The sequence below is a fragment of the Aedes aegypti genome, chromosome 1 (genome assembly GCF_002204515.2).
Source record: "Aedes aegypti strain LVP_AGWG chromosome 1, AaegL5.0 Primary Assembly, whole genome shotgun sequence".
NCBI classification, from domain to species: domain Eukaryota; kingdom Metazoa; phylum Arthropoda; class Insecta; order Diptera; family Culicidae; genus Aedes; species Aedes aegypti.
In genome coordinates, this window is record NC_035107.1 from 16,499,140 (window position 1) to 16,525,886 (window position 26,747).

Sequence of the window (26,747 nt, forward strand, 5' to 3'; positions counted from 1 at the left end):
ACCGTGTTGAACGCCGCGGCGATGACGTTATGTGGAACATATGTTCGTTCCATTCTAGCGGCACGTTGAGTTGAGTTTCTGCGGTACAAACTATGGCGCGAAACACAGATCACAACAAAGCATAACGAGCATAAAGTAGCATAGTGTTGTGCATCATATCTAAACTATTAATTCAAAAATCATGGAACAAACGGTAAAGCAAATAAGTGACCGCTTCCCCTGTCGAGAGGACGTGATTCGCCAGCTGTATCGCTTCTACGGGGACGGTGATCCTTTCCCGCCCGCAGTTTACCTGTACGGGCACACTTCCACCGGCAAGACCTCGATCTTGCGAGAGTTCCTCTCTCATCACCTGGAGGACACCAAGTGCGCCTTCCTGAACGCCATCGAGTGCTACACGAACAAAATCCTGTTCGAGACGATTTTGAACCGGCTGACCGACCACGTTCCCAGTGCGGACAACGGGTATGCTTCGGTGGCCAGTGCCGATTGTATGCGTGACTTTGTCGGGCATCTATCCCATCTGCTGGACGAAGAGCTGAGCTATGTGGTCGTGGTGGAGAATGCCGAGAGGATTCGTGACATGGACCACAATGTGCTGCCGATGCTGTTGCGACTGCCGGAGGTCTGTGGGCTGAACCTTTCCGTGGTGCTGGTGTCGGATTTGCCCTTCGAGAAGTACTTTGTCCGAACTGGGCTGTCGCCGGTGATCAAGGTTTTTGTTGCGGAGTACAGCAAGAAGGACATTACCGCGATCATGAAGGGAGGATTCGAAAAGGTGCGAGAAGAGATACGGATCAACTTGGAGCAGATGTTGGAAGAGTAAGTTGCAGGGCTGGTAGCTGGTCTGTTCTTAGAGTTGGCCGCTATTTTAGTTTCTGATGAATTTCTTGAAAAAAAGCATACAGTAACACGAACTGTAATGCTTGTAATTCCCAAAAAATAAAATTTCCATAGAAAAATGTCAGTCGCTATCATCTTTCAAGTTGGCAGGGGTCGGTAACGCCTATCTCTAATCATGATTCCAATTTCAGATCTACAACGCAAGCGCCAATATCCGAGGAAGAGATCGACAAACGGATCAATGTGCTGATGGAGCTGCCCACAGAGTTCTACGACAACTACCTAAACATGTTCCTGAATGTGTTCTTCAAGGTGTGCCGCGATCTCAAGGAACTGCAGCTTGTGTCGTTCGAATGTTTCCAAAAATACTGCGAACCGGTGCTGGACGGGTCAATCGCCCCGGATGACGTGACCAAACTGTGGAGACACATCTTCAAAACGATGAAGCTGGCCCTAAGCACAATCTACATGCGAATGGGAAGCGTGAACCAGGAGTTGCTTCGTCCCACTCAGCAGGAATCGTCCGAATCGTTAGAGCAAGTGCAAACTATGAAGCGGCTTGCTCGAAATCTAGAATTGCCGTTCTACGCGAAGTACCTGCTCATAGCTGCCTACCTGGCCAGTCATAACGCCGCCAAGGAGGACAAGCGACTGTTTATGAAGAATCACGGCAAGCAGAAGAAGCGACTGCAGTCGGTCAATGCCAAGGCGAAGGTATCGGAGAAGATGGCCACCCAGTTGGGCCCGAAGTCGTTCACCATCGACCGGCTGCTGGCCATCTTCTATGCCATACTGGACGAGAAGGTCGGACTGAACTGTCATCTGTTGGCGCAAATCTCGACTCTTATTCATCTGAAGTTCCTCATATTCGCGTCAGGCGAGGGAAGCATTATGGATGGAAGTGCACGGCTCCAGTGCACAGTCGGGATGGACTTCATCACGCACATCGGAAAGATGGTCGGGTTTAATGTGAGGCAGTATTTGTGCGATTTCTTTTAGTTCATATGTAGATAAAGAAGGAATGTTTTGTCTTAGTTGTTAGCTGGTTATGATCTTCAATAAATAGTTCGGCAAGTCTGAAATATGGATAGTTTCGTTTAGGGTCGTGTCACGGGAGCGCAGTTGAAACAGACCATTCTGTAGGCTTTGATCACGTAGAAGTAAAGTGTAAGGAACAGCTATGGAGTCCAAGTGTCGGAGTTGCTTGTTGAGGGATCGTTCGCTAGTTCCATTTTGGGTTGAGCAATCCAAGGTTGTGATGTTGGCTTTTCGCAAAACGTTGCTCAGATGCTTAGCCAGGTCGCGGAGCTCTTCTAATTGAGTGGCATCTGTTTGAAGAAAATAAAGGAAGTTGATATTTGAATTAACAGACTTTCTATAAAGAAACAAAGTCAATTACAAAAAATTCTTAGAGTATTGCTCCATCATATTCCTTCAAAATTATTTCGAGAAATTTACAAAATCAATTAAGTCATTTTAGAATGACGCAATGCTATATTTATGAATATTTCGAAAGATTGTTAAATAGATTCCTTCTTCATTTCTCAATATTCCTTAGAAAATTTCTGTACAAAAACCACGAGAATTCATTTGGGATTTCGCTTGAAGTTAGCTGCATATAAATCTTTCAAAGATTACTTTCACCATGTTAGTAACAGTTAAGTTCGGATGCAGGATGAAACTGAAAAATTGGGAAATGTCCATGGTAGAATCCAATTGGAACGTCACGGATACATCCAAGCAAGCAAAAATATTCATAAAACCCAGTCTAACAAAAGCCAGGGCACGTGTTCACTATGGACCAGTGCACGAGTTCACTATTTGACGTTTGAGCGGTGCCGTGTTATTTATGTGGCCATAGTAACCAGTGAATTCGGCACCGCTCAAACGTCAAATTAGTGAACTCGTGCATTGGTCCATGGATCAATGCACGAGTTCATTATTTGACGTTTGAGTGGTGCCGTGTTATTTACGTGACCATGGTAACGAATGAATTCGGCACCGCTCAAACGTCAAATTGGTGAACTCGTGCATTGATGCATTTTGACGCTTGAGCGGTGCCGAATTCACTGGTTTCCAGGGCCACATAAATAACACGGCACCGCTAAAATATTGAATCTTAATAAAGGAAATCTTAGGGTACTGCTGTTTGCGTTTGACGTGCAAATCCAGCATAACTGAGCTTCAAATGCGGCACCACAAAGTAACCAAAGGATACTTAGCAACCATGCTTCATATCACCGCCAACCTAGCAAAGAATTTCAATTTTTGACTTCGCCTTCCTTGTTGAAAATCTTACCGCGTTTGGTGTTCCCGCATTTGATATTTGCGTTAAAAACGCACACAGCAATAACTGGCCTGATGACCGGTCACTGCCCAAGTAGGTATCATCTTAAAAGGTAGGAAAAATCGAATCCTCTGAATGTCGTTTTTAGGGGCCCAGATAGCCGTAGCGGTAAACGCGCAGCTATTCAGCATTGCTGAGGGTTGTGGGTTCAAATCCCGCTGGTCCAGGATCTTTTCCCAGGGCATAGAGTATCTTCGTACCTGCCACACGATATACACATGCAAGAATGGTCAATCGACAAAGAAAGCTCTCAGTTAGTAACTGTGGAAGTGCTCATAAGAACACTAATCTGAGAAGCAGGCAAGACGTAACGCCAGAAAGAAGAAGAATGTGGTTTTGTCAAAATGAAAACGAAACTACTGAGCATTTACTCTGCAACTGCGGAGCATTGCTTAACCCGTAGGCTACGAGGCTGACAACCAAAATTCAAATTGATCGTATTTGAGCATAACTTCATATTTTTCAGTGAAATTTTGAGGATTGCTTCACTAATAGTTGTAGTTTTATGAGTGAGGGGAAAGTATAGATTCAGAGTATTGTGGACAAAGTTATTCCAGAACATCTCTGGGTCAGGTAGGGTAAAAATCACATAAACTTCCTCTTAGAACTCATTTATCGTTTGGAAACGAAATGTTTTCATTCAAAAAGTTAATAGACCCGTTACGATGCTGCAGGATATTAGGAAAAAATAAAATTAACCTAGCATAATGCCAAGGCCTCCAAAACATTCTGAAGTTTTGACCATAATCTACACAGGTTCATAAATTATTTGAAGCGAGTGATGTTCACTTTTAGTGGTTTACAGCACTCATTTAGCCTTAACAGACGTGTTCACAAATTTTGACAAGATATTGGATATTAGAAGTCATCCAAATTAACCTGGAGTTCAGGTCATTTTGATCTATAAAATCTACTACAGTTTATCATCACCCAATTCCCGTGAAACCTTCTCGTTCCTATCCATAAGGTTTTATATGACTCGGAAAATGTACTGCTATGAATATTGAACATACTGAAGTTGTGGGTATCAATTTCTATATGCAGCTTGACTTATTATTCAAACAAAATGTGGGCTTCGTAGCCGTGCGGTTAGTGTCACCAGGCATTTAGCCGCATCGTGCTAGGGAGTGTCGGTTCGATTCCCGCTGCAGTCCGGAAAACTTTTCGTGAGGAATGTTTTCGGACAGTGCCACTGGGCGTTGCATGCTAGTCCGTTGTCTAGTGTGGTGCTTCCTTCAAAGGGCATAATGCCCACTGGAAGCATTAACGCGTCAGTGTCTTCTTTAAAAAAAAAATGTATTCAATATATCCATACTTGATCGCAAATTTCCATTAGAGTTTAAAAAAAATGTTTCAGACGTGTTCACAAATTTTGTCAAGATATTGGATATTGGAAGTCATCCAAATCAACCTGGAGTTCAGGTCATTTTGATCTATCAAATCTACTACAGTTTATACTCACCCAATTCCCGTGAAACCTTCTCGTTCCTATCCATAAAGCTCTATATGACTCGGAAACTGTACTGCTCTGAACATTGAACATCTTAAGGTCTACAGAACATACTGAAGTTGTAATTATCAATTTCTATATGCAGCTTGACTTATTATTCAAACAAAATGTTTTCAATATATCCATACTTGATTACCAATCACCGTTAAAGTTAAAAAAATATCTCTGGTACTGTTTTTCACTTGTTTATAACATTTATTCTTATAGTTCCTCTAGAGCCATACTTCTCAACAGAGGATCTGCGGACCGCCGACCATGTAACAAGCACGCTGAAACGAATACCTCACAGCGAGCTGTTTTTTTCGCCGTTAACAAGGTTGAGAAATAGTGCAAAATGCATTGTTACTTTCAAATTATGATGGTTTTCCATTATTCTTGCGAGACCCAAATTATTTTTTAATATTCAAAATAACTATTTATTAAATTTAAATTCAAGGTCATATGTCAACTTTTAATCGGTTTTCAATCATCTGTTTTTCAAAGAAAGTGTTCATATTTCAAGGATGTGATCCAAAGAAAGATCCCAGTAAATAACTGTGAAAGTTCTCATAGCAATACTAAGCTGAGAAACAGATTCTGTCAATATTGGGACGTAACGTCAGAAAGAAGAATAAACATCCTAATCACATTTCAAAAGCTTTGCAGATGTCCTTAGATATTCAGCGATATCAGATGTTGAAAACGAGTGGTGAACAGTACCAGTAGATCCAGTAGATATTGTAAATCTTTTCATCAGAGTGGTTTAAAGTGCATAGGGGCTGTCCATTAACCACGTGGCCATTTTTCAAGGGATACCAGCCCTCCCTCTTACCCCCGTGATTATTTGTCCACACAAAAAATTTAAAATATGTATGGACCGTGGTCATCGGCCAAACACCCCCCCCCCCCCTCACCCCATAAATGTCCACGTGGTTTATGGACGTCCCCATAGATCAATCAACAAGCTCGAAAACATTTTTTAAACTTCAACGGAGATATGCCCACATCTTCAGTATGTTCTGTAGACCTTAAGATGTTCAATATTTATAGCAGTATACTTTCCGAGTCATATAGAGCTTTATGGATAGAAACGAGAAGGTTTTACGGAAATTGGGTGAGTATAAACTCTAGTAGATTAAAATGACCTGAACTCCAGGTTAATTTGGATGACTTCCAATATCCAATATCTTGTCAAAATTTGGGAACACGTCTGTTAAGGCTAAATGAGTGCTGTAAACCACTAAAAGTGAACATCACTCGCTTAAAATAATTTATGAACCTGTGTAGATTATGGTCAAAACTTCAGAATGTTTTGGAGGCCTTAGCATTATGCTAGGTTAATTTTATTTTTTCTTTATATCCTGCAGCATCGTAACTTATTACAAATAACGGGTCTATTAACTTTTTGAATGAAAACATTTCGTTTCCAAACGATAAATGAGTTCTAAGAGGAAGTTTATGTGATTTTTACCCTACCTGACCCAGAGATGTTCTGGAATAACTTTGTCCACAATACTCTGAATCTATACTTTCCCCTCACTCATGAAACTACAACTATTAGTGAAGCAATCCTCGAAATTTCACTGAAAAATATGGAGTTATGCTCAAATACGAGCAATTTGAATTTTGGTTGTCAGCCCCGTAGCCTACGGGTTAATAAAAGAATGTCAACATTTGGAAAAGGGTTATTAGAGCCCTTGGAAATTTGGCAAGGTAGTCCTAATAGGGTAATAGACTTTATAAAACGAGTTGTGCCCAGTTGGGACAGTGTGACACATCAACCAATGTCTATCACATCTCAATTGTGAAAGGATATTTGATGAGCACAAATAAACTACGCTTTTTACGCGCAGCTCGAACGCGAGTACGACCACTGCCCAAGCCAAGGCGTCAAGATCATCATAGAAGATTTGAACGCTCAGGTTGGCCAGAAGGAGGAGTTCAGACCGACGATTGGAAAGTTCAGCGCCCACCGGCTGACGAACGAGAACGGCCTACGACTGATAGATTTTGCCGCCTCCAAGAACATGGCTATGCGCAGCACCTACTTCCAGCACATGTTGAAACAGGAAACAACCAGCAACAGAATGAACCACCGCAGGGAACTGTTACCGCGTAGGAATTACGAAAATCACTTTTAACTTTAAAGAAACGTGTTTATTCTCGCATTGGAAAAAGTGTTACAAAGAAAAAAAAAATCAAAACAAAAACAAGGTATACACATTCAAGGTAATATTCTTTTCTCTCACTTCAGTGTGTCAGCGCCTATGACGTAGCAACCGCCAACACTCCTCCTCGCTGAGCACTGAACTGTCTCCTTACTCCTTCTTGACGAGCCCGAGATTCATCGCGAACTGGCTGATCTTTGTAGGCCCCAACGGTTTTGTGAAAAGATCGTCGACCATATTCTCGGTAGGGCAGTATTTCAGCTGAATGACCTCTTTTGCACACAGATCCTTAGCATGATGCAATTTAGTATCAATATGCTTACTCCGCTTATTCTGCCGCTCTAGCGATACAAAATCGATACAGCTGCGATTGTCCTCGTGTATTATGGTGGCTTCCTGCGGCACCTCGCCGAGTTCACCCAACAGCCTGCGTAGCCAAACTGCTTCCGATGACGCCTCGGAGAGTGCAATATATTCGGCCTCCATTGTGGAAGTCGCCACACAGTTCTGCTTTCGACTCGCCCAACTAACCGTTGCCTGTCCGACTTGAAATAGGAAACCACTGGTAGACTTCCTGTCCTGTGAATCCCCGGCCCAATCGGCGTCACTGTATCCGCTGAGTGGTAGCCCTTTTGCTTCGCCACCATCCAATCTAAGTTCGTAGTTTTCCGTCCCAAGTAGATATCGAACTACCCGCTTGAGTTCCACCCAATCCTGTTGTGTGGGACAGCTGCTCTTTCGGCTTAGTATTGAGACCGCCGCCGAAATATCTGGTCGCGTATTTGTTGACACATACAGGAGCGCCCCGACTAGGCTGTGGTACTGCTCATAATCTGGTAAAACCTCGCTTTTCTGCTTCCAATAACCGACATCAAGTGGATACTTGGATTGCTTGGCCTTATCAAGCCCAAAACGGGAAGCTATCTCACGAATGAACGCTCCTTGGCTTAGACAGAATACTCCACGATCATCTTTCCTGACTTTGATGCCGAGGAAATGACTTACCTCGCCGAGAGATGTGATATCGATCTTCTTCCGCAGAGTATTTTCCAGCCGTGTTATTTCCTGGTCCTCCTTAGTCGCCACTATCATATCATCAACGTGCAGGAGCACGTACATCCACTCTCCGCTTTTCAGCTGTTTCGAATACAAGCAAGCATCCGACTCCGATTGGCAAAAGCCAGCTTCAAATAAGATCTCCTTAACTGTGCCATTCCAAATCCTTGCCGCTTGTTTGAGTCCGTAGAGGCTTCGCTGCAGTCTACAGACAAGCTTCTCCTTGCCCGGTTCCGAGTATCCGGGCGGCTGCCGCATATATATCTCCTCCTGTAAGCGACCATTCAAATAGGCGTTTTTCACGTCCAAGTGGCGTACTCAATACTTCCGGTGTCCCGCCACAGTTAGAAGAACTCTCAGGGTTGGCTGCATAGCCACTGGCGCAAATACTTCCCCGTAGTCCACACCAAATCGCTATGCAAACCCTTGGGCAACCAACCTCGCTTTGAACCTCACGGTCTGCCCAAGCGAATCCTTCTTTTCCTTAAACACCCACTTAGATCCAATCGCTTGTCGTCCAGCAGGTAACGGCACCAGTGTCCAGGTACGTCTAGATAGAAGGGAATGGTACTCTACATTCATAGCACTTATCCACTGCGTTTTGTTGACACTGCTGATCGCCTCCTTGTAGTTCCTTGGTTCACTCTCATTCAGTCGTGCCACGCCGACAATGTAATTCTCCATACGCTTCGGCAGCACTCCGGCATTTGGCCGCCGCGATCTCCTTGGTTCTTCAGTGCTTGCATTCACTTCATCCGGATCGAAAAATTCCTCATCGGTTGTACCCGTGTCATCTAAACCATGAAACGTCGGCTCTTCTAGTAGACTCACATCAGCGCCACTTCCTGATGGCCCCCCATCGATGTCCGCTTGATGATGCGAAACGTCCAACTCCACCTCCGGTAATGCCGCCAACTCAAGCAATGGTTCCTCCACTTGTTCCGGTAGTCGCTCCTCCTGAAGCTGTGAGCCTAACTCCAGGAACTTAGCATCCCGGCTAACGGTAATCTGGTTTGTCTGCTTGTTTAGAAACCGGTAGGCCTTTGATCCGCAATCATAACCAACGAAGATGAGCTTTTTCGCCTTGCTTTCCATTTTACCTCGCTTTGCGTCAGGGATATGAACGAAAGCTACACAGCCAAACACCTTCAGATGGCTGACATCCGGTTTCTGGCCATTCCACAGCTCGAATGGAGTTTTGTGCACTGCGCGGCTCGGCAATCGGTTCTGGATGTATGCAGCTGTTGCTACTGCTTTTCCCCAATACTGCTTCCCTAAACCGGCGTCGAGAAGCATGCACTTTGCCATTTCTTGTAAATACCGATTACGCCGCTCGGCAACACCATTCTGTTCCGGCGAGTAACCCGCCGTCAGCTGCATTTCAATCCCCTCGTCCAAGTAGAATTGCTTCAGCTCCTTGTTGAGGAACTCGCCGCCGCGATCGGAACGAATGATGCGCGGCTTCCTTCCGAACTTGTTTTCCACCAACCGCACATAGCTCTTGATGCAATCCTTCGCCTGAGACTTATCCTTCAACAGGTACAAGACAAGATACCTGCTGAAATCATCCATTAGCGTGATGAAATACTTCCGACCTCCGACCGTCGTATTGCTCATAGGACCACACAAGTCTGTGTGTATCAAGTCCAATGGCTGTGTGGTTTTCCGTACAGATTGTTGCGGGAACGGTAAACGCGCCATTTTACCCTCGAGGCATTGCTCGCACTCGATTCTCGCACCGCAATCGACTAACTTCATGCCCATCACAAGCTGCTCTTTCTTGATCCTGTCGAACACTGAATGGTGTCGGTGCCCGAGCCGGCGGTGCCACGTATGCTGGCAATTGGTGGAATGGTTGCTCGATTTCACCATCGCTCCACACTCAGATTGCTTCAACTCGTACAAGTCTCCATTTCGTCCACCCAGAGCTATGACCTTGCTCGCCGAGTCGATTACCTCGACACTGTCACGCTTGAACAAAACACTGTAGCCGTTATCCGCTATTTTGCTGACAGACAGTAGCCCACTGTCCAAGTCAGGCACGTAGAGAACCTTTCCGAGCTCTATCTTGATCGAGTTCCCTGCTCCCGTGACACCTTTGACACTACCACTGCCAATATCGCCAGACGGTGCTGTGTTTCCGTTGGCCATTGATACCTGTACATTGGACGACTTCACCAAATCCTCGAAAAAACGCTCGTCGCCGGTCATATGACACGATGCACCACTGTCTACAGTCCAAACACATTTTCTTTTTGCCAAACTTGTGGATTCACTTTTTTCTTTCACCAAAAACACCGCAGCAGCTTCATCTTTGTTCGTCGCCTGGTTCGCCTTCGCTTTCGCTTGCTGATTCTTACCAGCCGTTTTGCTCCCGGAAGGCTCGCCCTCACTAGCATTCACATGAGCCTGCCACTTCATGCAGTCCCGTTTGAAGTGGCCAGGTTTCTTACAGAAAAAGCAAACTTTTTCAGTGCTTCCTTTCTGTGTCTTGAGGACCTGCTCCTTCAACGACGATTTGCCGGACCGCTCCAGCCGCTTATGATACTCATCCATCAGTTTCGAACGAACCAGCTCCATGGTGATATCATCGTCCGGCCGAGCCTCCAGAGCCGAAGCCAGAAAATGGTACGACTCCGGCATACTTCGCAGTACCATGGCGATTTTCAGCTTTTCCTCCAGATCTAGGCCAGCATTTTCCAACTTGTCGAACAGTGTATCCATTTCCAGTAGATGCTTCTCCACATCACCGGATTCCCCGAGCTTTGAATCACAAAGTCGGATTAACAACGATAGCTGGGATGTTATTGTTTTTTTCGTGATACGCTTTTAGCGCATCCCATACCGCTCTTGCCGTCGTACAGTCTTTGATGAGAGGGTATTGGCTCTGCTCGACACATAACCCGATCGTGGCCCTGGCCTTCTTGTCCGCCTTCCGCCAAGCATCCGTCTCCGGTTCCGGCTTAATTTCGTCCACCGTATGCCAAAGCTCCTCTCTGGTCAGAAACATTTCCATTTAGAACTTCCAGGTACCATAGTTGCTGTTCCCGAGCTTGACAATCGAGAACTTCCCAACATCGGCCATCCTGCTCACATCCAGCAACTTTCGTGGGTGACGATTCCACCTCACCGCTTTTGCACCAGCCGGGGACGCCAAACAACAACCAGAAAAACTCGCGTTTTCACCGACGAACCGAAACGATTCCGCAATTCCGAAACTGGGCCAAATAACCTGTTGAAACAGGAAACAACCAGCAACAGAATGAACCACCGCAGGGAACTGTTACCGCGTAGGAATTACGAAAATCACTTTTAACTTTAAAGAAACGTGTTTATTCTCGCATTGGAAAAAGTGTTACAAAGAAAAAAAAATCAAAACAAAAACAAGGTATACACATTCAAGGTAATATTCTTTTCTCTCACTTCAGTGTGTCAACGCCTATGACGTAGCAACCGCCAACAGCACAGCCTCCAGAATCGATACACCTGGAAATCACCACAGCAGACGGAATGACAAATCGACCACGTTTTGATCGATGGAGGGCACATCGCCGATATAACCGACGCCAGAACCTATCGTGGCGCTAACAGTGACTCGGATCACTATCTATCTGCGCCCAAAACTATCCGTCATCAATAATGTACCGACCGTCGCCACCGCATACGCGCAGCATCTCGTGGTAGCGTTGTCGCCCTCTTCCGCCATGAAGAAGACCCTCTTGAGGACTGCTGGAGCAACATAAAAGCAGCCATCAACAACGCAGCCGAGAGCATCGTCGGGTACGTGGAAAGGAGGACATGTAACGATTGGTTCGACGAAGAATGCAGGCAGGTTTTGGAGGAGAAGGATGCAGCGCGGGTTGCCATACTACAGTAAGGAACGCGACAAAACGTGGAGCAATATAAAAAGAAAAGAAAGCAGCGAACCCGCCTATTCCTGGACAAAAAAGCGCCGCCTGGAAGAAGCGGAATGTGAAGAAATGGAACAGCTGCATCGTTCACAAGAAACGCGAAAGTTCTACGAGAAGCTTAACGCATCCCGAAAAAGCTTCGTGCCGCGAGTCGAAATGTGTTGGGGTCACGACAGCGGCGGAAGTAACTACGTTAGCGCGGCGGATGAAGGAAACGAACCTGTCCCCACATTGAGGGAAGTTAAGGATGCCATCAACCAGCTCAAGAATAACAAGGCCGCTGGTAAGGAAGGTATTGGAGCCGAACTCATCAAAATGGGTCCGGAAAGGTTGTTAGCCTGCCTGCACCGGCTGATTGTCAAAATCTGGGAAACGGAACAGCTGCCGGCGGAGTGGAAGCAAGGGGTCATATGCCCCATCTACAAGAAGGGCGACAAACTGAAATGTGAAAACTATCATGCCGCCTACAAAGTGCTATCCCAGATTATCTTCCGTCGTCTATCACCAATAGCAAATGAGTTTGTGGGAAGTTATCAAGCTGGTTTCATCAACGGCCGCTTGACGACGGACCAAATTTTCACTGTTCGGCAAATCCTCCAGAAATGCCGTGAATACCGAGTCCCAACGAATCACCTGTTCATCAATTTTAAAGCGGCTTATGATAGCATCGACCGCGAAGAGCTGTGGAAAATCATGGACGAGTAAGTACAGCTTTCCCGGGAAGCTCACAAGACTAATAAGAGCAACGATGGACGGTGTGCAGAATAGCGTGAAGATTTCGGACGAACATTCCAGTTCGTTCGAATCCCGGCATCTTCGACAGGGTGATGAACGTTCGTGCCTGCTGTTCAACATCGCGCTAGAAGGTGTCATGTGGAGAGCCGGGTTCAATAATCGAAGTACGATTTTCACAAGATCTAGCCAATTTGTTTGCTTCGCTGATGATATGGATATTGTCGGCAGAACGTTTGGAACGGTGGCAGACCTGTACACCTGCCTGAAACGTGAAGCGACAAAAGTGGTGAATGTGTCAAAAACAAAGCACGAGAGGCGGAACCGAGCGCGACAGAGCCCGCCTAGGAAGCAGTGTTACGATAGACGGGGATACTTTTGAGGTGGGTGATGAGTTCGTCTACCTCGGATCCTTGTTAACGGCTGATAACAACGTTAGTCGTGAAAAATGGAGACACATGATCAGTGAAAGTCACGCCTACTATGGGCTCCAGAAGAAGCTGCGGTCGAGAAAGATACACCCCCGCACCAAATGAACCATGTATAAAACGCTTAAAAGACCGATGGTCTTCTATGGACATGAAGCATGGACCATGCTGGAAGCGGACCTGTAAGCACTTGGAGTGTTCGAACGAAGGGTGCTTATGACCATCTTTGGCGGAGTGCAGGAGAACGGTGTGTGGCGGCGGAGAATGAACCACGAGCTCGCTAGGCTCTACGGCGAATCCAGTATCCAGAAGGTTGCGAAAGCCGGACGGGTGCGCTGGGCAGGGCATGTTGCAAGACTACCGGACAACAATCCTGCAAAGATGGTGTTCGCGTCGAATCCGGTTGGCACAAGAAGGCGGGAGCACAGCGAGCGAGGTGGCTTGATCAGGTGCAACAAGATCTGGAGTGCGTGGACCAAAATAGAAGTAGGAGGGGCACAGCCATGGACCGAGTAAATTGGCGTAACATCGTAATGAGGTTTTATCAAATTAATTGGTGTAACACCTAACTAACGAGGATTTTTATGCCATATAACTGATAGATTTATAGGCATGATAGGCATTACAACGACTTTCTTCGGAAGAGCATTTCCGAGATGAACTTGAGATATTTTCTGAGAAACTTCTATTAATTTTATTTGGTAAAAGTGTTTGAGAAATTCAAGGTTGCGTATCATCACAACGAAGCGAAAATCGCTGTGTTGCTCCATCGTCGGAGATGGAGAAGTACCACAAGATACCGGTTCTCTTTTCGTACGCAAGAGCTTCTCTCTCGCGAAAGGGAAACCATCATTCTGTTTTTTGCATCTTCCACATTCTCTCGCTGCTCTTTGAGCTACCGCTGTTTGCGAACCGAACATGCGTCACTCAGCGTGCTGCTCGTTATTGCTCGATTTTTACTATGCCCGATCTATCCGATGACTCCTTATGGAAGAGTTCCGTTTGTCAGGAGTGCAATTTACCACTCGCGACGAGCGTTCACTGCGATGCGGCACATTGAGCTGGGCGTTCGAATGGTGATAGATTTGAGGCGTTAAATAAGAAGTCAACCATGATGTCTGTATAATATGCTATAAATTTGTTAGTGTAAAAATGGGATGAAATTTTTATAACAGAACAACACATTTTATGGTAAATTTTGTTATATCTTGAAGATAGATTTTTCGATCAATTTCTTCGACATTTAACTGATCAGTAGTCTCGCTGTTGTACTTTATGCAATACAGTTGTATCAAACCACGCATCGACCGGGAAATAAAGCGGCAGGTGAGATCGTTTTTATTTTGAAAATTTTAATCAGCAACAGTTCCACAAAAATTGGTTTATTTATACACTTATAGCAGTGACAATTGGGGGTGGTAAGGGGACGGACCTGGTGTAATGGTTAGAAAACAAGCCTCTCACGCCAACGACCTGGGATACTCCCATCCCTTTCAGCGTTGTGAAATTCACGAATTGGCCCTTATATTGATTTGAACAACCGGTACCGTCGAATGTAATAAAAATTCGTTACCGCCGTTTTTCTTCGAAACCGATCGGTTCACTGTATAGTCCATTTTACAAAGCGACAACACTGATGATATTGCTGTTACTTTCAAACGTTACGACACCGCCTTCTTTCAAAATTTCATTCATAAAATAAGCGATCAGTAGGCGAATTCCGGTGCGTATTTTCTTCGAAGAAAAGAAAATTTTCTTGCTGGTGTATTATGGAAAATTATGAAAATTTCTTCTCTTCGAAGAAAATGTGCGCCGGAATTCACCTACAGGTGTTCAAAAACATCTCGTAAAATGGACTATTCCATAGATATAGAGTACATTCTCAAAATTGGTGGTGAGTCATTTGGCCTGATGTCGTTTGGCATATGGCCAAATGGCATGAAGCCGATTGGAATACAGGTCATTTGGCGTAACAGTCGTTTCGAATAAAGAGTCTAAAAATAGGTTTTTTTTTTAGGTGGAATTCATATCCACGTTTCTCTTGAACTTCACTGACGATTTCAGGATTGTTTTGGAATGAATTGATGCAAAAAATATACATTATCTCTCAATTCTATTCTCTTGAATTATCTAAGGTGTGCTATGGATTATTTAGTATGTATCGCGATTACCGAAAATTAGGAAAATATTACAATAAGTTTTTCATTATTTGACTTCTTTCAAAAATCAACTATTCCTTCAAGCAGCGCTGTTGTAGCAAAGTACAAGGGGACGGGATTCAACTTAATTTTGGGTTGTTTCAACGCATTTCCGTAGTTGAGCCCAATTACTCAGTTATGGCTAACTTTCCAATAGAAAAAAACTAGTGTGTTTAAGTTAAATTAGTAGTTTTTTTTCTCTTAAACATACTCTAATAATCCCTTTCATAAATTTAATAAAAAAAAGTGTAGTAACTTTCCAAGATCCCCACTAAGTAGTTTGCCTTTATTACTCTTAGAAAAATCTACTCAATATTGTGTTAAAATTGCAAAATTGAGTTTTTACAATCTAAGCTTGAGAAAAGTTTGTTTTACTCAAATTTGGGTTATTGGGCCAAAGTATTCCCATTGGGTAGATGCAGCTCTTTCTCTATTTTACAACACACGTATGGAAGAAAGAGAATACCGAGAGATTTTGGGTTGAAAGTATCATCGATATACTTAATTTTGGACAAAGTAGACTCAACATTTAGGTAAACTATTTTTCTACGTGTAAACTGTCCTCGTAATTATAGTTATGGAAGCTGTTAAGGTTTTAATCTGAATTATCCTGAATCTGAATTCTGAAAAGTCTAACAAATTTACCTGTCCAGCATATTAGCAGAACAAACTAAATGAAAGAAACCGATAACTTCAGCTACTCCAATGATTTTTAACAACACATTCACTGTTTAAAGTTTCTTTATGTTGCAATAATTTTGGCGGTCCGTCTTTTACTGTTCAATTATATACTTTGCCTTCTGTCAAACACAGACTATTCTTTGTTGTAAAATATTTAGGTAAGTTTTGTTGTTAAATTTCATTTTTTAATATGGCTAGACTAAAATTTCATTCAAAGCAAAAAAAACAACCCGGAAAATCCTCCACCAGACCGGTATTTGAAACCATCAAGGATTCCTTAAAAATTTGCGTTTAAAGTGAACAGTTTTAAACATTGGTTGTTTCTAAGTGTGTTTTTATTTTCAATTTGGTTTAGTTAAATCATTACCTATGAGGAGCTCGGCAGTTGTTGGTACCGACTTGTGCTCGACAAATCTCCGAAAATACACATCGCTTGAAATCTCGTCAGAAATGTTTGCGTAGCACTGGGTGCAATATCGGTAAACCGCATTGAAAAAGTGTGTTAATTATTAAAATTGCAGCAGAAATGGTCGGTGTTCAGACAAACCCGACTAAATGATATTTTGGCCTTCTAAAGATACGTTCAGGACTTCATCAATTCTGATTTTTACGACGTTTTTTCGATAAATATGTGGCATCAAATAATTAAGTTCCATTATCACTGCAAATTATGCAAATATTTAGATATATCACTTGCCTGGGGTACGTTTTCCTGAAACATTAAAAAAAAACACTTGGTCCAGTCTGTCTGAACACCGACCAAATAATTTTGATCTGGTGGTGATTTAATAACTCATTATGGAAAATGACCATTATGCCAAACGGTCGTATGCCGAACGATTTAATGTGAAGCGAGATATAATCTTCAAAACTTGCTGTCCTTTTCGATCTTCAAATAGAACGGCTTGCAATAAAATCCTGGCTGCGTTACGGTTTATCCTAAGTGTAAAATGATCAAACAATGAGTGAGGGTATATTGTAAAATGATAGCCGAAATTGTAAATATAGCCGAAATTAAAATTAAAATTTGTAACAAATGCCATAGTACAGTGTAGGAGTCTCAAAAACGCTGGTTAATAAAGAGTCAACATGATTGCTATCGAGGTTGCTACAGTGGTTGGTTTACATTGGTTCCCTCTCCTACCCCTCATTTATTTTATTTTCATACTAGTTTATTTAATTATAATTATAATAAATGTAATTATTATAAGACATATTATAATAATCAAGGAAATACCATTTTTGACGCATATAATAGGGATTCAATGCTAGTGATGGACCAATTAGTAACTGAAATTCATTCTTGACGCTTTTTTGGAATGATATCTCAGACGCATATACGTTCTGTGGAGTCTAACAACAAGTTCAATGTTTATAATCATACTTTTCCCGCGAAATATACATTTGAAAAACTGTTGTCCGAATGCCTATTATGGACCCTCCCGGGGTCCATAATAGGAATGTTTACAAATTTGACATTTCCTATTATGGACCCTTCATTTGGTTCCCAACAATCGGTGAATTTTTTTCCATAAATTTTATATGGGCTGAAATGCGTCTAAACATGGGATTACAATGGGTTTTAGTATGAAAAATCGCTAAAAAGTAAAAAAAAAACAAAATTTTACCGTTGAAATATTTTAAAACCTTCCGATTATAAAAATACAACTTAAACACTGTGCGCTAGCGAGAAAAAACCCGATGTTCGTTCGATTTTTTTTATTATTTAACGGCTCAGACATAGCGTGCGGAGTTGATAAAATTGCAGAATCGTATCGGTTTGGTTTCCTCACCGTACTTAATTGTCATCTCATGTTGAACAAGTGCGGTGAAGACACCAAATCCGACTAGGCGTAATCCCGCACGTTTATTCACAAACCAGCATTCGCACCAGCAACGCTATATGGTTTTGATCAATTTGTTACACATCCTTCATTCCACGGCAGCAACAATTTACTTTCCAAGCTCTTACGAGCCGGTCCCCAACGACTCGCGGCGAGCGTTAGCCAAAACTCGCAGTGAGCCGTCATTGCTGCTTGCATTGCTGCCGATCGCAACATTCCCCGAAGAGTTGTTAGAATCGAGCCAGACTGAGCCGCAAATCGCGCAAACACTCTTCCCGCAGAAGGCTCTCACAAGCCTCCCGACGATGCTATCGGTTCACTCATTCGGGAATAATGCTTTGCTCTCGTTTTTCCGAACGCGTTCTGAAGCGGCAAGCGATTTCGAGTCGTTCGAGGCGAGTATCAGTAACCTTGGAGAAATTCCAGGCATTTATGCAGAAACTTCTTATAAAATTACATCAGATATTCTGACACATGAGTTTTTGTTAGAGTTTATATTGGAAGATTCGTGAAAAAAAAATCCTAAACGGTTTTCCCTGGAATAGCAGTTTTTAATTTCTTCAGGATTTCACCAGCAAATCTGGTAGAATCTGCCTGATATTTCCATACAAATCTCACTATCAATAATTTTATGCAACATTTTTGAGAAATTACGCCAAAGTGCGCAGATTTCCGCTAAATTTAGTTTATAACTGCTCGAGGTGCTCTTGGAACTATTCTATCAGTTATATGGCATAAAATTCCTCGTTACACCAATTCATTTGATAAAAACTTGAAATTTGTAGGTATGAGAAAACCGAGAAAATGTTTTTTTTTTCTTGAAGACTCCACAACTAATTGGAAAAATGCAAAACAAGTTAAAAAAAAACATTTGCCCATTTTATCCCGGCGGAACTAGCATTTCAGTTTATTCGCTACCTAGGTATAAAACACTGATAAAAATCCACACGCTCGATCTGAGTGTTTAAAATTATGGATCGATTCATGAACGTCCATATCGATTTGCTATGATTTTCTTGCAAACTTCGTGTGTGTTACACATTAAATTCCTGTGTTTTGCTTCATGGATTGATTCATCAACCGACAACAGGGATTCCATATTTTTTCCACATAAGTTCCCGAAGCTTTCTTTTCAGATTCGTATGTGTTAACCTATGGACGCATAGATCATCACTCCAACACGGATTCAGTGTGTTTTGCTTATGGTTATCTTGTGTCATAATCATCATGTTCAAGTTGGTCGATTCCTTGATTTGCGCAATGAGATTGTTATGATGAAATCCATGAGCTATGCTATCGATTTCCATGTTCAAAGCTTCTAAATTGTTTGTGATCAACCCATGGGATGCATACCTGGATGCATAGAGAACTGAATTGCGGTTGGACCTCGTGACGAACGACAGTCATCATCATGCTTCCAAAGAGAAGAAGCAAATTTTGAAGCTGAAAATTTGTGAATTCGATTTTTCTTTTATTAGTGAAGTTGACCGATATACGAGAATTCTACCTTTCTATAAGAACACATTGATTATAATGTATAGTTTAGTAGAAAAATCGGATTCCACCAACAGATTTTCCTGGCTAAATTAAAATTAGACTCGATGGATTTCGCTCACACTTTCACTGTAGCTTCTGGGGGTTCAAATACACAAATTTGAGATTTTTACTACGGTTTGTGTCTATTCCAAATAAAACCAGACACCATTTCTGATGAATTCTATTCTATTCTTTCTGGTATTACGTCCTCACTGGGACAGAGCCTGCTTCTCAGCTTAGTGTTCTTATGAGCACTTCCACAGTTATTAACTGAGAGCTTACTGTGCCAATGACCATTTTTGCATGCGTATATCGTGTGGCAGGTACGAAGATACTCTATGCCCTGGGAAGTCGAGAAAATTTCCAACCCGAAAAGATCCTCGACCGGTGGGATTCGAACCCACGACCCTCAGCTTGGTCTTACTGAATAGCTGCGCGTTTACCGCTACGGCTATCTGGGCCTGATGAAATTGATGGTAAAAAAAATTGAAAGTAGAATTTCTTCAAGAATTCTATGCAGTTTTTCTGGAATTGTTTTTGAGGCATTCTCGAAGAATAATGGAAGAATTATTGGAGAAAAATTTTTGTTTATTTTATAATTCGGGCAAGGCAACATATTTTTTTCGAAGGAGCTAGTAAAAAATATTTTAAAGAGTTTTTTGATAAAGCACTAGTAAAATGTTAAACAAAAGTTCTTAAAGGAGAATTTGTGAAAATATTAAAAAAGCTGGCGAAATACCTAAAGCTATGACTGGTTGAATTCCTAGTGAAATGCTTGAAGAAGTTTCAGGAAAAAACAATTTTGTTTACAATGATTGATAAATGACCAACTAAAATACAATTTATAATTATCTACCAATCATAAAATAAAAAAAAATGTTTATTTTACAATGTATGTAATGTTTGAGTCCACTAATAATACTTTTTAAGAATTTCTCGGAAACATCTCCAAAAATTCCTAAAGATGTTTTTTAAGAAGTCTTAACAAATTTCTCTAGGTTTCTTCTCCACGAATTTCTCCAAATTTCGCCATCAGGAATTATTCATGAATTTTGTTTATATTTTTCTTTAACAATTTCTTCAGAAACTCGTTGAATTACTTTTAGATAAGAGTTTATTCCAGAGTGTCAATTCAAAATCAGTTTTCCAACTCCAGGATTTTTCAATGATCATGATCTTGCGACTTAATATTTTCCAGATGTTCGATAAAATGCTTTGATATCTGATTTCACTTTCAAAACAAATTCAGCGATTTTGAAATTATATGAAAAAGTCTGCACCATGCATTTAAATTTAGAACATAGTTTCACAAATGGAAAAGTTTAATGTTAAATTCTGACGAAAATAGTTTTTTTACATTTTACATAGCTTTTTGCCCAAAACCCATGATAAAACGCATCCTGAGTATGAGGTCCTCTATAGAGCACTAGTTGGAATTATTTCAATTTCACTAGCTGGTTGTTATCTTTTTACTACAATACGACAACATAATAAACCATGGCAGCTAAGAATCATTCCTCAAGCTGACATTATAAAACCTTTGTTAAACTCATGTGTTCAACTTTAAACAGCCTGAAAAAATATTTTTAAAAAAATATATAATATAAAATCATATGAATTTCACTCTAATACAATCCTTTTTGATATGTTAATTCATGTTGATAAGTTTTATTGCGAACATTTGTTCAGTTCTTTCAACATAATTCAACGAGTGATGAATGGCGCTCTTACGGTACACGGCCCAAAGCACTTCGAAATTGGAATAGCCGGCTCAGGGCCAATGAAGTGATGCGATGCTCCATCGCGAGCTAGCTCATCAGCCAATTCATTTCCAGCGATGGAAGAATGGCCAGGTACCCATACAAGGTTTACAGAGTTGACTGAATTCAGTTCCTCAATTTGAGTTCGACATGCGATAACAAGCTTCGACCTTGAGTTGGCCGAAGCGAGAGCTTTTATAGCAGCCTGACTATCTGAACAGAAGTATATGACTTTACCCATTACACGCTGTTGAAGTGCTGATTGCACTCCACACATAAGGGCAAATATTTCCGCCTGAAAAACGGTGCAGTTTCTACCAAGTGAGTAAAACTGATTCAGCCTTAGCTCACGAGAATATACTCCTGCACCAGCTCTACATTCAAGAAGGGAGCCATCAGTGTAACATACTATATTGTTTGATATACTTCTTTCCAAATAGCCAGACGTCCACTCTTCTCGTGAAGGGAATTGTAAGGGAATTGTATTGTCCTGTAAGGAAAGTGACAAGCAATTGTGAGTTCACTTGGAGCAAGGATAATTTTGTCCCAATTCACCAAAAGATCTACGATTCACTGGATTTTTCTCCAGTAGATCCAGTACCCATAAACGGTAAGAGCAAGAAAGTGCTTCTTGTTTTAGATATATGTGTAGTGGCGCAACGTCGAAAAAGGCCTCAAGCGCTGCTGTGGGAGTTGTAGAGAACGCACCAGACATCGCCATCAAGCACATCCTTTGGAGATGGCCCAATTTTGATTGGATTGTTCTCACTTCGCCCTTTTGCCACCACACAAGACATCCATATGCCAATATTGGTCGAACAACTGTTGTGTAAATCCATTTGATATATTTGGGTTTGAGGCCCCAAGTTTTACCAAAGGTTCGCCGGCATTGACCGAAGGCCATGCAAGCTTTTTTGACTATGAAATCAATGTGAGGTGTCCAAGAAAGTTTGGAATCTAGAATGACTCCGACATACTTTACCTGATCGGTTACATTAATCTCAGTGCCAAAAAGACGTAAAGGTCGAATTCCATCGCGGTTTCGTCTTTCCGTAAAAAGAACAATAGATGTTTTATTCGGGTTAACCGAAAGGCCATATTGGCGACACCAACTCTCGACTACCTGAAGAGCACTTTGCATCAGGTCGAATAGGGTGCTTATGCACATACCAATTATCAAAGCTAGATAGTCGTCGGCAAATCCATAAGTTGGAAAACCGCAATTATTGAGTTGCCTCAATAGCGTATCTGCTACGAGATTCCACAAAAATGGTGACAAGACTCCCCCTTGAGGGCATCCGCAAACACTCAATTTTCGAATCGCTGCTTGACGCAATGTCGAGAAGAGATGTCGGTTTTGAGCATTTGATGAATCCAATTGGTAATCATTGTAGGTAGCCCATGGTTTCGTGCGGCTTCCATCAAAATTCCATCAATTCATCAAAAGTTAGTCATGACACGAAGTGCGAGTTTTCTTAATGGAGAGCCGATATACTCGATTAAAAACATTTTTTTCCTGGTGTGGTATACAATTCCCCAGGGGTTTCTCGTATTTTTTTCCCGGTCAGTTAGAATTCCCGGGAATTTCCCGCTTTTCCCAGATGGATGGATATTATTCTGTTCTTTTACAAAAATTTCTCCATATTTTTATTCGACTAAAAACAGTTTCACGATTCATTTTAAAAATGATGTATGACAGACAGTGCTTTTTAATGGTTTGAGAAAAACGTACCCCGGCATTCAAAATATCAAAATATTTGCAGTAATGATGGAACTTATCTATTTGATGATACAACCTGATACAGATGAATAACATAGGAAAAATCTCCAAAACGTCATCTGTAGTCTGTCTGAACTCCGACCAAATTGATTCATAAAATCCTCTATAGATTTCTACAAGAAATTTTAATTGAAATCACTAACAATTTCTTCACTAAGTTCACTAGATATTTTCAAAAGTGTAATGTAATATCTACTTGTTGGAATTTCTTCATGAATTTTTCCTAAGATTTAGGTATGTTTTTAAGAATTTTGGTATTCTTTCAAAAAACCTTCCAAGTATGTTTTTATAATTGCTTTTTAGGATTCTTCTATTAGTTTCACCAGCAGATTACTCCAAGAATCCTTTATGGAATTCAGGAAAGAAGAATTTCCGCAAGTGGTGCTCAAGGAGTACCTTGAATTCTTTTTTTAACTTTCGCAAGTATTCCTCTAAGGGGGGTCCGTAGCCTTGAGGTTACGCTTTCGCTTCATAAGCGGAAGATCATGGATTCAATTCCCAGCCCCTCCAAAAAATAAACCGTCCAGCCACCAGAAGACGCCGCACGGAGGACCGTGCATAGGGGAGCACATCCATCCTCCGTCAGTATCAGATGGTGACTGAGACAAATTGACCCACTTCGCAGGTAGCTAGCCTCAAACGACTCAGGAAAACGGCAAAACGAACCACCGCAAAAGAGCAACGGACTATGGCTTATGGAAATCGATTGGACCAACAGCAGAGCACTCTCCTACCTGCTCGGTGTGAGAGCAAAAGAGCAGAAGAGAGTGAAAGCAAATGTAAATAGAGATTAGTTAAAAATAGAACTGTATCGGTAAGGAAGATACAGATAAAACTGATTCCGGCACAGTAGTGGCCACGAGCACGGAGTGCCTTAATATAAAAAAAAAAGTATTCCTCTAGCGTTTGTTCCAGAAAATTGTCCAGGAATCTCACAAATAATTCTTGCATTGATCAATTCTTACAGAGATCCATCACTCCAGTTGGTGGTGAGCTTTTTGTGAAGTCATTGTTTGCTCACATCATATACAAAATAAGGGTTATCGTTGTAGGTAACTTCCCATTGAACCGTAAAACCTAGTTTTCAATAAAAATACTCACCATCTGAAACACACACGATTCCGCACTTATACGGCGCCAACTTGCGATGTATCCGCACGCTGTCCGTTCCGGCGCTCTCGAACGCATCCAGAATAACTTCCAGCGTGGCTAGCTCCGCACACTGCCTGATCCGCAAAACATTTGGCGTGATTTTCCGACTAGATTTGCCAACTTTCACCTGGAAATCATCCATCTGTTCGCGCATCACACTTCCGGGAATAAGCTCTAGTTGTTCCAGCGCTACTTCCTCCTCCGCAAAACGCGCCTTTATTGCAACCGATTGCACTTTACTGTCCGCGTCCTGACGTAAATCCGAAATCAAATACCGTCCGGGATCGCAAGCATAACGCATCCACCAAATCTTCCGCTGCCGTTGCAGTTTGTACATGAACTCCGTGCTGGTCGTTGGATTCACAAAGTACGAACACGACAGCCACGTTCCATGGTCCAAGCGTAACTCACAATTCTCACCGAGGGGAATCGTCTGGTTCTCAAAGCGCTTCTCAGTGACAATCCCGAAGGGGAGATCTGTCGCAAAAGTCTCCCGTACGAACCGAAGATTCTCCCCAAGCGAAATTCCGCTGCTTCCCTCATACACAGCCATGCCTGCTTCCCCGCGTCGGAATTCGTCCCTCAGATTATTTCTCAGCATCCTCCCAATTGGCGTTAACTTCAGCATCCCCCCCAACTCTAATCCTAAGAATTTACTATTCCTACAAGATTCCAAAAGCTGTTGGAACCTCGCCATCTCTACTGCTTATGCTTATTCCCGCTGGAATCCTGCTCCAGCGGAATGTTTCCTGGAGGTGCCACAAAGTATTCCTCCTCGGTGATCCGGGCGTTGCTCAGCACATCCTCTTGTAGGTTCCCATCCGAGACAACGTCCTCCCGTAGGGCTAGCTTCTGTTTTTCCAGCACTGTATAAAGCGGTTCCACCCCGTCCGTATCGATCGCCAGGATCCGCGAGGCGAACTCGATCGAATCCTCCAGCGTCCGGTGCGCTTCCTTGCTGTCCAAATCTACCAGCGAAAGGCGTTCCAGAAGCTGCACCGTTTGGTCGTCCACCGAGATTCGAGGCACCGGTTCCTGCCGTCGATCGATGTCGGATTTGTGCGGTTGCTGGGGAACCTTGGTCGGGTGTTTGAGGTGTTTTACGTCCAAATTGGGACGATCGTCGGAGGTGACTGGGGCGGAGACCGGTTTTGCAGTGGACGAAAGCGCTCTTCTGCTCCTGACTGTGATAGCGGAAATCGATCGCGGGCCCAGAGTGAATATGTGCCTGAACATTACAAACGCCGAGTTTCTCGATCTGACGAAAGGCACAAACAAGTCTTGTGAATAACTGGAAGTCGTGGACCGTTAGAATTTCAATACCTACGGATTGATTGCCGCAATTTACCAGGTAGTGCAGCGCACAGGACAAAAAAGAACTGAACACTACTGGTTCGCAAGAAAACATGCAGATATGTTGCATCACGCACAGAGTTTATGCTCGCGAGTTGACGTTTTGATTTTGTTTTTGTTTTGCGATTTGAACATATGTTCCACAACAGGCGTGTTCATAAAGCAAACAAACTTTCTGGATCCCATAAGATGTGAGCCACTACCCTGTGCACTGAAAAAATCTAGAGTGCTGTTCGACAAACAATCCAGCTTTTCTCGAGCGCTAATGGCTGCCGCAAATAGGCTTGCTTTCTGGTAGGGATCAGTCGATATGACGTTTGGCTTGGGTCCGTTCAATATAAAACTACCCAAGCCAAACGTCAAATCGACTTATCCCTATCAGAAAGCGAGGCCGTTTGCAGCAGCCATAATAGCGCTTTTAAAAAGCTGGATAGAAATAATAAACCGTAGAAGAATAATGGGCCGTATGAATAAAATGTAGTAAAGTTGAGTTTACTACATTCTCGGTAGTAAACGCTATATGTGGAACACGAGTGGAACATGTTTGTGTCATTTTCCGTTCTACACCTTTCGAACATACTACAAACAACGCATTGCTATGAATAAAGGTAGCATTTACTACAAAACTACTGGTAGTTAGCTTCAGAGGTTGCTACACATGCTTTGAGATTGCGGAATTGAATGGAACAATTTACTTTTGAGTAAAAATCATGGGAAAACGATATGAGTTTTGATATTTCGGAAGGTATTTTGAGTTTTGCTTAGGAATTCTGAGGTTACGAAAACATTCGCCCCACCAATGCTGAGATTCCGGTAAGATTACCGGCAGTAGCAATTTGTAATATCCGGGTGAATTCTGGCATTACGATAATTATGTTATTTTCTAGGAATTTTAGGATGTCGGTAGGAATTCAGATATTTATAATGTAATTTGGAATTTTACTTGTAAACTCTGACATCTCAGATTTCCTATCGAATTCCGGAATTCCTGTAGGAACTTTCCCTATCGGAAATGTCGGATTTTTTGTGATAATTCTGGAAGTTTAAATACCATTCTAGGAATATTGCGGAAATATTAGGAATCTGTTAAAATCTCTAGAACTGGGGTGGGAATGGGATTCCGAATATTAATCTCTTGTAATTCTGTGGGTATCTTTGAGACGGTATTTTTGTAAGAATCTATGAGATTGCGGTGGGATTCCTGCGAATTATTGTGTGAATATTTGTAATTCTGAAAACCAATCTTCGTAATTATTGTAAAAACCTTTAAGATTCCGTTGATCTCCAGTTCCGTTGGAATTTCAAAGCAAAGCTTTAATATAAACGATTTGAATGTCGGTAAATATTTTATAGATTTCAATGGGATTTTTTGTGAAATCGACAAGAATTTTGATAATAAAGAGAATACCAGACTAATCGCAAAATTACACTACAAATTTTGTCAAATAACAGCACCTTCATGATTTGTG

At 42.2% G+C, this 26,747-nt stretch overlaps 2 protein-coding genes across 3 annotated transcripts; one reads left to right on the top strand and one right to left on the bottom strand.

Annotated features, from left to right (window-relative positions):
* Nucleotides 1–65: 65 nt before the first annotated feature.
* Nucleotides 66–1,925, top strand: LOC5574719 (origin recognition complex subunit 5). Its single transcript, XM_021839028.1, has 2 exons — nucleotides 66–822; nucleotides 1,035–1,925. Exons 1-2 carry the CDS (start codon nucleotides 182–184, stop codon nucleotides 1,840–1,842), a joined length of 1,449 nt encoding a protein of 482 aa, XP_021694720.1. The 5' UTR covers nucleotides 66–181; the 3' UTR covers nucleotides 1,843–1,925.
* On the bottom strand, nucleotides 1,868–25,382 carry LOC5574716 (DNA polymerase subunit gamma-2, mitochondrial). 2 transcript variants are annotated; one of them, XM_001655250.2, is made up of 3 exons: nucleotides 25,253–25,381; nucleotides 23,875–25,183; nucleotides 1,868–2,171 (listed from the first exon to the last, which is right to left on the bottom strand). In XM_001655250.2, the coding sequence occupies exons 2-3, from the start codon at nucleotides 24,620–24,622 to the stop codon at nucleotides 1,882–1,884; spliced, it is 1,038 nt and encodes a 345-aa protein (XP_001655300.2). In that variant the 5' UTR covers nucleotides 24,623–25,183; nucleotides 25,253–25,381; the 3' UTR covers nucleotides 1,868–1,881. The 2 variants fall into 2 exon arrangements, 1 of the variants encoding a protein (XP_001655300.2); XR_002499171.1 differs by having other exon boundaries at nucleotides 1,946–2,171; nucleotides 25,249–25,382.
* Between the last annotated feature and the right edge of the window lie 1,365 nt (nucleotides 25,383–26,747).

Excerpts from the sequence above, each read along its gene's own strand:
- LOC5574716 (XM_001655250.2), bottom strand. The coding sequence starts at position 24,622 with ATGGCGAGGTTCCAACAGCTTTTGGAATCTTGTAGGAATAGTAAATTC. Across the intron at positions 2,172-23,874 it reads AATCGTGTGTGTTTCAGATG|ATGCCACTCAATTAGAAGAG; the intron begins GTGAGTATTTTT and ends TTCTTCAAACAG.
- LOC5574719 (XM_021839028.1), top strand. The coding sequence starts at position 182 with ATGGAACAAACGGTAAAGCAAATAAGTGACCGCTTCCCCTGTCGAGAG. Across the intron at positions 823-1,034 it reads TTGGAGCAGATGTTGGAAGA|ATCTACAACGCAAGCGCCAA; the intron begins GTAAGTTGCAGG and ends TTCCAATTTCAG.